The following is a 10,407-nucleotide window of genomic DNA, read 5'->3' as shown; positions in this document are numbered from 1 at the left end:
ACTTCAGATCTTGGTTCATCACTCGAAATGCAACACCAAATTCCCCAAAATGGACCCAAAACTCAAATATAAAAGGGATCTAGCTAGAAGAAGCTCAAGGTGATAACTTGATACCTTCAAATGACGATAAACTGAGGTAGACTTCAGATCCCCAACTGTTCTTTGCTCAAAGCTTCTTGATCTTCAAGCCTTTCCTCACCAAGATCCACCTTTCAAGCTTAAACACACAAGTATGGAGAGAAAATGGAGATTTAGGGTTTCTGGACTCACAGGGGCTGTAAGGGACTAAGGGAGGCTAATGATTCCTTAAATAGGGTGCAAAACCCCGAAAATTAGGGTTTCACCCTCCAGCTCCAACTCGTCGAGTCACTCTTCTGACTCGGGGAGTTGGTCACTTAACACGTGGCCCCAAACCTGCTGCTACTCGACGAGTCAGGGCATCCAACTCGTCGAGTAGACCTTGAAACTTGAAAATTAAAGCCATAATATTAATACCTGATAATCGGGGTGTTACAAGATTTATGTTATTTTGTTTACTTTACCTTTTTTTGTTGATTAATTTGTTAAACCCTAATATGTATTGATCCTTTAAAAATGTTAAATGTTAATGACTAGACCGTTTATGATTTTTCTTAAATGATTTTAATTGTGAACCTTATTTCACATTGTTTACAAATTTTTATTAAAATGATTATCTCAAATAGTCGATACAAAGGATGTTTCAGAGACTATGATGTCACACACTAAGAGTTATAAAAAGAATTTGGAAATAAATAATATATTTATACGTGATAAATTATCGTTGACCAGTTAAAATAAAAAGATAAATAATCAATTATTTAGTATTTTACTAAATCTGACTAATAAATAAAATGGATATGAGATTGATTTATGGGTTTGAATTGTGATTTTAATTTTATTTTGTTTATAGCTAAATATTTGAATGAGGAGGAGGGTGAATGACAATTTTATGTGGTGGATATCTAGTTTAGATGATTGATGGCATTTTTAGATGAGAATTTGACTTATTAAGGTAATTAACTTTTCGGTTTGTTTATATCTGGGTAACTAATTTTTTTTTCTACACATCTAGGTAACAAAATTGTTGGAAGTGTTCGCATATGACTATTATGACCGACTATAGCAGGTTACATCTGATCATAATGATCATATGTGAACACTTTCAACAAGTTCGTTACCTAAATGTATACAAAAAAAAGTTACCCAAATATGAAAAAAACGAAAAGGCAATTATCCTGATAAATCAATTTCCATTTTCATTAAGATAATCGATCATAATGTTTGCAATATTAATAGATTCCGTTAAATTTCCTTAAAACAATATTTATGACCATTTATGAGCATTATATTGGTCACGACATGCTGGGAGTCGTTTTTGGTCAGCATGGCGGTGCCTTGGCACTAGCCGACCTCTTACTGTATATGATTAATGCTAGTCGGTCAAGCTTGTCGGAGTCGGTCATGGCGATGCCTTCAGCATGACCGGACCGTCTCGTAGGGCCTACAACCTATCTGGACCGCTCTCTAGGCCTTCCACATGACTGGACTGTCTTGCAGGGCCTATAGTCTATCCGGACCGCCCCGAGTATCTAGGCCTTAAGATAAAAGTTACTTCTATAAAACGACGATGTGTTTTTTCTTGTCAAATCTTGAGGGTTTTATTTATTTATTTATTTTTTATTAAAGTAGTGTATCATAAAAATATATTTACCAAAATGGTGTGGTACAAAAAAATTACCTAAATGTGAACAAGAAAAAAAGTTTGTTTCCTAGACGTGTACAAAAAAGTTTAAAAAAACAGTAACCTGCTACAGCCGATCATAATGGTCATATGTGAACATTTCCAAAAAGTTTGTTACTTAGATGTGTAAAAAAAAAATAGCTACCCACATGTAAACAAACCGAAAAATTAATTATCTTAATAAGTCAAATCACTTTTTAGATGGTGGTTTTGCTCTTGGTTTACTTCTCAAAAAAACAAGAAAATGGACACGGACAAGTTCAAAGGTGGGTGTGGTTATAGGTATATTTATTTATTTAATAATAATAATAATAATAAAAGGTAATTTCCTCATTTTACATGTACTCAATGGGTTAGACAATAATTGGATCAAAGCTACGATGGATTTGCCAACCGTGAGGATAGTGGTGTCAAAATTTCAAAACTTCAAAACTAAGACCAAACTTGTAGAAATATGTATACCCTAGGGATCAAATTTGTAACTTACTCTAAAACAAAGGAATTTTCACTGAGAACCGTACAAACAATAGGAGACACATAGCAACTCCATAAATATCACTCCAAATTCGAATGTGGATTCTCAAAAGCGCGAAAACAGAGAAAAACGAACACCACCTTTTGAATTCAACGTTAGTATAATAATTAAGGGGTATGATTTCCTCGAACTTCGACTACCATCTTTATTACAGATTCCCATTTCTGATGTAAATTTCTTTATCAGATCCACAATTTTGATTTTAAACTTATGTAATCACAATCAACAAACAAATCTTACTGTTTTTGATTGATTTAAAGGTAATTACTATGTGGATCAACGTTAAAGTAGATTACGCTCTCGTTTTGACCAACTTTTTTCTTCATTTGTGTTTATGTAGGGTTTGAATTTATGGATTGGAACATCGCAATCGGTTACACTCCAATGTAAGTTTTCCCTCTTCTCTTTGAATTTCGATTGAATTCAGTGTTCTTATGAAGTATCACGAGCAATTCCCTTTTGCGTAATGAGTTCTTTCTCTTTCCCTGCAGTTTGTTCTGTTTCAATGGAGTTTTAATAAGGTAAACACAAGCGTCTCGAAAAGATGCAGGCGCATTTGAAATTGAGAGGAACCACCGCTAGGGTTAACAACCAACAAGCTACATTTGAGCTAAAACATCGCGTGGTAATTGCACTAAACAAGATATCTGATCGAGATACATACCAAATAGGGGTTGATGAGCTTGAAAGAACAATCAAAAGTTTAACTCCAGAAAACGTGTCCCCATTTTTGTCATGCATCTTAGACACAGATTCAGAGCAGAAAAAGGCTGTTCGTAAGGAATGTATCAGACTCATGGGTACCCTCGCAACCTTCCACCATGATCTCATTGGTCCTCACATAGGAAAAATGGTTTGTAGCATAGTGAAAAGACTAAAAGATCCTGATGCTGTTGTGAGAGATGCTTGTGTGGATACCATGGGTGTTTTGGCATCCAGATTAACTTCTTTTGAGGGAAATTTTGTTGTTTTAGTGAAACCTCTTTTTGAAGCAATATGTGAGCAAAATAAACATGTTCAAAATGGTTCTGCTCTATGTTTAACTCGGGTGATTGACAATGCAATGGATCCTCCAGTGTCTATTCTACAAAGAATGTTAATAAAGACAACAAAGTTGCTCAATAATCCACACTTCATGGTGAAACCAGCCATTATTGAGTTAAACAGAAGTATCATTCAGGTCAGTTTTGACTTTTGAGTTAACTCTTTTTGTTAAATGCTAGAGATTTTAAGTGTTCTTATTCAATTTCAGGCAGGAGGGGCCTCAACAGAAAGTAGTTTAAGTGTTGCAATGACTAGCATTCAAGAAGCTCTTAAGAACAGTGATTGGAGTACACGTAAAGCTGCATCTTTAGCATTAGCAGAATTTGCATCAAGTAATTCATCATATTTTGGATCTTTCAAATCATCTTCTATACACTCCCTTGAATTATGTCGCTTTGACAAGGTCTGTGTTATTCTTCAATCTTCAATCTTCAATCTTCAATCAACATGTAACACTTCTATTTTGAGTTATCACAAAAAATGCAACAATTTTCTTTTCTTTTTTTTGGAAAAACTTATTCCAAATCTACCCATTTGCTCATATAGGTCAAACCAGTTAGGGACACAGTACTGCAGGCCTTAAAGCTCTGGAGAAGTCTTAAAGCAACTGATGCTTTTGAATGCTCAGAAGCTCGATCTTCTATTAAAGGTTTGGATTTTGGAACTGTTTCTTCATGACATTTTCTTACATATTTGGTTTTGTTTTCGAATAAAATATAAACATTAAGCTAAAACTTTCAGGAGGTGATTATAGTGAGTCCAAAGTGAAGGATACAAGAGTTCCATTTTCAGTTAGAAAGAATGATAGTAGTAGTAATGTGGGGAGTCCTCATAATTCCAAACCAAATGATTGGAATATCAAAGTCAGTGTCCCAAATACCCACAATATTTCTTTATTATATCCTCATGATGAAGAATCTGAAGGAAGTTCTGTTACAAAAGCATTCACAAGTACTCAAGATATTGGATATGAATACGTGCCCATGGATGACAAACATGAGTTATCTTCCACATCCAATATTGACACTGAAAAATTTGAAGCTAAATTGATGGGAGTGAATCGATTACTAGTGGATAAAGAAATGAGTAGTGAAGAACAGAGATACTATTCAAAAATTGAGGATCATAAAAGTAATGAATCGAATGTTAGAGAATCGGTTTCTGAATTTATTCATGGATGTTGCATGCAAACAACAAAAGAAATAAGTTTGTTTCGAGAGAAGCTTCAGGATATAGATAACAAACAATCAAATCTCTTGCATCTTTTGAAGGTCATAAAATCTTTTCTCTACTTTCTTAATTCCCAGTCCCAGTCCCGGTCTCAGTCTCAGTCATAGTCACTTATAGTCATTGTTACAGTTACAGTCACTGTTACAGTTACATTCACTTCACTGTTACAGTTACAGTCACAGTCACTTCACTTCACTTCACTGTCACTGTCACTGTCACAGTTACAGTTACAGTCACTCATAGTCATTGTTACAGTTACAGTCACTGTTACAGTTACAGTCACTTCACTTCACTTCACTGTACAGTCACAGTCACAGTCATTGTCATTGTCACAGTCACTGTAACTCATAGTCAGTGTTACAGTCACTCATAGTGATTGTTACAGTTACTGACACTGACATTGACACTGACACTGTTAATGTACTTTTTGTTGTATTTTCTATCAGGGGTTTACTAGCAAGACAATAGATAGCTTGTCAATAATACAATCAAAGGTGTCAAGTTTGGAACACGTAGTGGATCAAATGGCACAAAACATTCATGATCATAAAGGAAGAAATTTAAAATCAACCTCCAATTTTTTGAAAAAAAGTTCTCCAAGACCCTCAACATGCACTCCAAGGCAATCACTGGATACACTCACTAGACAATCTCCATTACAGCACCCCAAACAATCCGATGCTTCTGAAGACTCCACATTTTATAGGGGCAAATCCGGAAATTCAACCAACCAAGGCATAGACTCATGGATGCACCCCATAAGTAGAAACAATGTAGTCAAGGACACACAAAAGGCCATCTCTAGTATAAATAGAAAGAAAGATTTAGATGCTGCTTATGTTGATGCCTTGAATTCGGGTGATGAGGTGGCATTAGTATATCTTCTTGACAAAACGGGCCCCGTTTTGGAAAAGTTATCACACATGACTGTGAATGTGATTGTTAACACTTTGGCAACATTCTTGTCAGAACAACGGTTTATGAACTCGATAATCCCTTGGCTACATCAGGTAATTTTTATTCTTATGTATAATTTTTGTTAACTTTTTTACATTGGTATTTGTTTTTTTTTTACTGTCGTCTATGTTTTATTACTAAATAAGTTACTAAAAAGAGGTTCCCACATGTTTTATTCTTATGTATAATTTTTGTTAAAGTATGTCTAAAGTCAAATTTTGCAAATTTCATGTTTTGAACATTCATTTTTCTATTTAATAATTTTTAGTCTAAGGTTTATATTGTTATTTAGGTGGTGGAATTAAGTGGTGTCCATGGATCAAACCACCTTCTACTCACTGCAAAAACAAGGAGAGAATTTTTGTATGCAATTCAGGAAGCTATGAACATGGAATTACCAAATACTACATCAAGAAGATCAATAACACAATTAGTAACAAAAATGCATCAATTTTGGGGTAAGTAAAGTAAACTCCTATTTATACAACAATGTTAATGTTCTTCCTTTTTTTTATGCAACAAAATTTTCATTTCTAAATGTTTTGGATAAGCAAGAATTTAACTGTTATTTATATTCAAAATTTATATGTTGATTAGTGAAATGAGTGGAGATTTCTAAATAAATGTCTTGGAATTTGATTTTTGATTTTTATTGTTTGTGCAGGAAAATGCTCCTGAGATGACTTTGTGAGGGATGCTCATTAGATGTTTGTGCTTGTGGTATATTGTTTTTTTTTATCTGAATATAAAAAGAAAAAAAGAAAAACAGAAAGTTGTTTTAGTAGCAGAGAATGTTTTTTTAAACCATTCTCTCAACAATTGTTCTATATGCTGTAATGATTTTAAAAGCAATGATTTGTTCTCACCTTTTACATCTCTAATAATTTACAATAAATATTTCTACTACTATGTTTTTGTTAAGTGTTTAAATTTGGTATTCAAGTTTGCATATATGAAATATCTTGAGCTTAAACATTCCGATTAATTTCAAAAATTCAAAAAATGGAGTTGTTGGAATCTAAAATTTGGCAAACCGATAAAGAATTAGGTTTATTTTCAGGAGTTATATGTAAATAACAGATGATATGTTCAATATTTTAGATCATTCAGACATTATATAATTTATACACAAAGGTGTTAAATATGAGAAAATTTTGTCATTATTTGAGGTTTTGATAATATTTTTCATCCCTATTCCAATGACTATAACCAAAAATATTACAAAACACCAAAATCGAAAAATCCACATGGACAAAAAACGTAATTTAGTCAAAATTTTAACTTAAAAAAAATACTATTACATTAATAAATTTTGACCCAAATATAAAAGGGACGTATAGTTGATTTGTCATTTTCATTAACCCATAACGACACTTACCTTCTATTTCTAGAAAATCAAAACAAGACAAGTATAGATAAAAGAAAAAGGGTAAAAAACATGCAGTATCATGAATTCATTTCCCAACAATTCTTGTTTCTTCAAAGCCCCCTTTGGGGGCTTTTTTTCACTGATCTTGGTGTTCGAGTCTCTTCTAGACCAACAGTGTCATTGGTCTGAAGAGACTCAAGCAGTTCAACAACATGACCCATGGCCGGTCTACCTTTCGGGTTTTGACTAATACATTGATGAGCCAAATTAGCGGCTTTTATAGCCTCTTTGGATGAATATTGACCTTCCATTCTAGGATCTAGTATTTTTAAAAGTTTCTTGTCATGGGTCAAAAGTGGTCTAGCCCAATCCACCAAATTGTGCTCATGGCTAGGCCGACTCTTGTCCATGGCCTTCCTCCCAATCAACATCTCAAGAAGCACCACTCCAAATCCGTATATATCACTTCTAGCTGTCAAGTGTCCTGAAATTTTCATCAAAATATTTGTAAGCCAAGACACTGCGTTTGACATGCATCAGACTGAGAGAGACTAAGACTACTAGGCTGACTGACGTTGATAGGAAAAAAGTTGCAATTTTTTGTGCCACCTAAAAAGGTGGGACATGGACCGACTATCGATATCTCATCTGTGCAGAAGACATGGGCTCATGACCGAAAGGAATGGGCCGTTTAAATATGTTGTTTTTTATGCGTGAAGAGAAAAATAAGTACAATCGTATTGATTAATTAAGAATATATTTTTTTTAAAATATAAATAAACTTCAATTTTACAAAGACACCATTAAATAACTTACATATAAACACATTTCATTTCGTAAAAAAAATTATGCTATATGCATTTAAGAAAAAATTGTTTGCAAAATGAATCAAAACAATCATAAAATCTTAAAATATATATTTTATAAAAAAAAAAACATATTTTAGTTATTTTTTGGGGAAAAAGGTATCTGAAGTTTCAAATCTTTTTACAAAGATATTTTCTAGGGCTATTTTCGATTATGAAGATGAAAAGAGCATTTACGTCTTTTAAATAGAAAAGAGATCAATAGCATTGTCAAACACAGAACAACCTACTCAATACTCACCTGTCATGATATATTCAGGAGCTGCATATCCATAAGTACCCATAACTCGTGTGGACACATGTGTTTGATCTCCCATTGGCCCATCTTTTGCAAGTCCAAAATCCGATAATTTTGCATTGAATTCCTGAAATTTTAATTTTTTTTTCATAAGAACAAGTAGAAAATTAGAATAATATTCTAGATCTTGTTTTTTCCCTATTATTATTTTTAAGGATTAAATACAAACTAACCGCATCCAACAAAATATTTGATGTTTTGAAATCTCGATAAATCACCGGCCTTTCTGCATCATGAAGAAAAGCAAGCCCTTTTGCAGCATGCAAAGCTATCTTCATTCTTTTTGACCAATTCAGTGTCGCAGATGCTCCTTTTTACATCAATACAATATTAGTCATAAATCATAATAACACAAGATTTCCAAAAAAAATCTATTCAAGTGAAAAAGTTTAAAAAATCACTTTTTCATAAAAAAAAATTTTTGATAAAATATTAGGCACTCACTACGGAAAAGGTGATCTTCCAAACTGCCAGATGGCATATACTCATACACCAAAAGCCGATGATCTTCCTCACAGCAGTAGCCAATAAGCTTCACTAAATTAGGGTGCTGTAGTTGACCTAAATAATTGACTTCAGTCTGAAACGAAGATAAGAATATTTATAAAAATTATGTTTTTTTGTTTACTAAAATTAATCTTGTACCCTATATATCCATGTTTCCTTTTCATTTATTTGTGTATTATAACATCATGTTTTCATTTTTTTATCAAGACATTATACTTTGAATGTTTTCATTTATTTTTGAATTATAACATCATGTTTTAATAGAAAGAAATGGGAAGTATGATCTATATAATAAACAAATTAATGAACGTACGTTACGTTTTCTTGCATTTTACCTTTTTCTCAAATGTTTAATCTTTGTGATTAACAATGAACGTGTGTATGTGCAAACATAAATGCAATCAAGAAAAATTGCATACATTCCCATGAGTCTATGTTTGTTATACGAGACTCAATGAATTTTTTAAGGATATTTTTAATGATAGAAGATAAGAACAACATTGTTATTATTATTATTATTTCAAATTTTGAATGTGACAAAAAGTACAAAATATTTGAAAGATTATATAGACAAAGAAACACATGCAAAAAGTACATACCAGCCATTCCCTATCCCCTTGGATTCCTTCTGGATCAAGTTCCTTAATAGCAACTTGAATTTTTGAATAACAAGGTCTCACATTCTCATCTATAACACCTTTATAAACAATTCCAAAACCACCCTCACCTAACACTTGATCTGGTCTAAAAACTTTTGTAGCAATTCGCATTTCTTCATATGTGAAAACATCAAGATTACCATATCCAGGATTCTTGCGAAGATCTTTAACATCTTTTTTGATCACCATTCCATTTCTAGGACTTTTCATGTGAGGTGATTCCATGATTCTTGGTTTAATCGGTGATGTACATTTTTCTTTGGTCGGATATTGTCCAATTTCACCTGAAATTTTTCAAAAATTGACTTCAAATCTTCCAAATATGAATACGTGAATCTTTATCAAAACTAATCCAATCTACTCTAAAACGTACATAAAAAACGCTTATGAGAATCTTGTAAAATGTTAAAAAAAAGAGTACCTTTTGTCGTCTGGAAAGAATGATTTGCATCGTATTCGGAACTGAAACAAATACCCATTGGAGAAATTTAGAGGAACAAACAACAAATCAGATTCATATTTTTTCCCCAAAACAGCACATTGCTAAAGACTTCATCGATTTTGACTACATAATAAGTCAAACAACACTCTCGATCACTATTTCAAGAAAACTCAAAGCCAATCTTCGCCGGTTTCTCAAAATCTCAAACAAGTCGCCGGCGATTGCAAATACTCCGTCGAGATTCGATATGGGTCAACTCAAGAACCCAATTTCAGTGAAGTTTTGAAAGAAACGATGGAGCTTACCACTGTACGAAGGAAGACCCTTTCTATAGTAAAGAATTGATTAATAATTTGAGAGAGAGAGAGAGAGAGAGAGAAAGAGAGAGAGAATTGGGATTTGAGACGATGGTTTGCGCGAAAACATTGATACTGACGTTCAAAGTTGAAAATCTCAAATCAAACATAAATGTACAAATATTTATGCATACCGTACAAGTAAATTACATATAATTGCTTTAAAATTAAAAACTACTCTGAAAAAAGCAATTAATAAATCTATTTAGTTATAAGTTATAACAATAATAAAAATAATTTTTTTAAAAGTAATTTGATAGTTTTCTATAATATAAGGTTATTATAATAATGAAATTATAATATTATAAATATATAATTTTTTAAAATATAATATCTTAATGAAAAAATATACAATATTATACTAGAAATAAATACAAATAAC

General features: G+C 32.5%; 2 protein-coding genes across 4 annotated transcripts; one reads left to right on the top strand and one right to left on the bottom strand.

The window, feature by feature from the left end:
• Positions 1-2,329: 2,329 nt before the first annotated feature.
• Positions 2,330-6,402, top strand: LOC145124720 (TORTIFOLIA1-like protein 2). 3 transcript variants are annotated; one of them, XM_079060168.1, is made up of 9 exons: positions 2,330-2,411; positions 2,638-2,683; positions 2,789-3,477; positions 3,550-3,744; positions 3,888-3,990; positions 4,083-4,612; positions 5,018-5,581; positions 5,821-5,986; positions 6,193-6,402. In XM_079060168.1, exons 3-9 carry the CDS (start codon positions 2,842-2,844, stop codon positions 6,204-6,206), a joined length of 2,208 nt encoding a protein of 735 aa, XP_078916294.1. In that variant the 5' UTR covers positions 2,330-2,411; positions 2,638-2,683; positions 2,789-2,841; the 3' UTR covers positions 6,207-6,402. The 3 variants fall into 3 exon arrangements, with proteins under 3 accessions (XP_078916294.1, XP_078916296.1, XP_078916295.1); XM_079060169.1 differs by lacking the exon at positions 2,330-2,411 and adding an exon at positions 2,453-2,557; XM_079060170.1 differs by lacking the exon at positions 6,193-6,402 and having other exon boundaries at positions 5,821-5,994.
• A 390-nt stretch (positions 6,403-6,792) lies between these two features.
• Positions 6,793-10,087, bottom strand: LOC145124721 (putative serine/threonine-protein kinase PBL17). The gene is made up of 6 exons (XM_079060171.1): positions 9,649-10,087; positions 9,168-9,511; positions 8,506-8,641; positions 8,235-8,371; positions 8,005-8,128; positions 6,793-7,381 (listed from the first exon to the last, which is right to left on the bottom strand). The coding sequence occupies exons 1-6, from the start codon at positions 9,704-9,706 to the stop codon at positions 7,008-7,010; spliced, it is 1,173 nt and encodes a 390-aa protein (XP_078916297.1). The 5' UTR covers positions 9,707-10,087; the 3' UTR covers positions 6,793-7,007.
• Between the last annotated feature and the right edge of the window lie 320 nt (positions 10,088-10,407).

Source organism: Lactuca virosa, chromosome 7, assembly GCF_052849685.1.
Source record: "Lactuca virosa cultivar CGN04683 chromosome 7, Lactuca_virosa_CGN04683_v6, whole genome shotgun sequence".
In the NCBI taxonomy this organism is placed as follows: Eukaryota; Viridiplantae; Streptophyta; class Magnoliopsida; order Asterales; family Asteraceae; genus Lactuca; species Lactuca virosa.
Note: the sequence above shows the minus strand (reverse complement) of the source record. Positions and strands in the feature narration are given on the sequence as shown.

Bases quoted from the DNA above. Each gene is read 5' to 3' on its own strand.
- LOC145124720 (XM_079060168.1), top strand. From the start codon at position 2,842: ATGCAGGCGCATTTGAAATTGAGAGGAACCACCGCTAGGGTTAACAAC. The intron at 3,745-3,887 runs GTCTGTGTTATT...TTGCTCATATAG, and splicing joins AATTATGTCGCTTTGACAAG to GTCAAACCAGTTAGGGACAC. The intron at 3,991-4,082 runs GTTTGGATTTTG...TAAAACTTTCAG, and splicing joins AGCTCGATCTTCTATTAAAG to GAGGTGATTATAGTGAGTCC.
- LOC145124721 (XM_079060171.1), bottom strand. From the start codon at position 9,706: ATGGGTATTTGTTTCAGTTCCGAATACGATGCAAATCATTCTTTCCAG. The intron at 8,642-9,167 runs GTATGTACTTTT...TCTTCGTTTCAG, and splicing joins AAGGGGATAGGGAATGGCTG to ACTGAAGTCAATTATTTAGG. The intron at 8,372-8,505 runs GTGAGTGCCTAA...TGATGTAAAAAG, and splicing joins GGAAGATCACCTTTTCCGTA to GAGCATCTGCGACACTGAAT.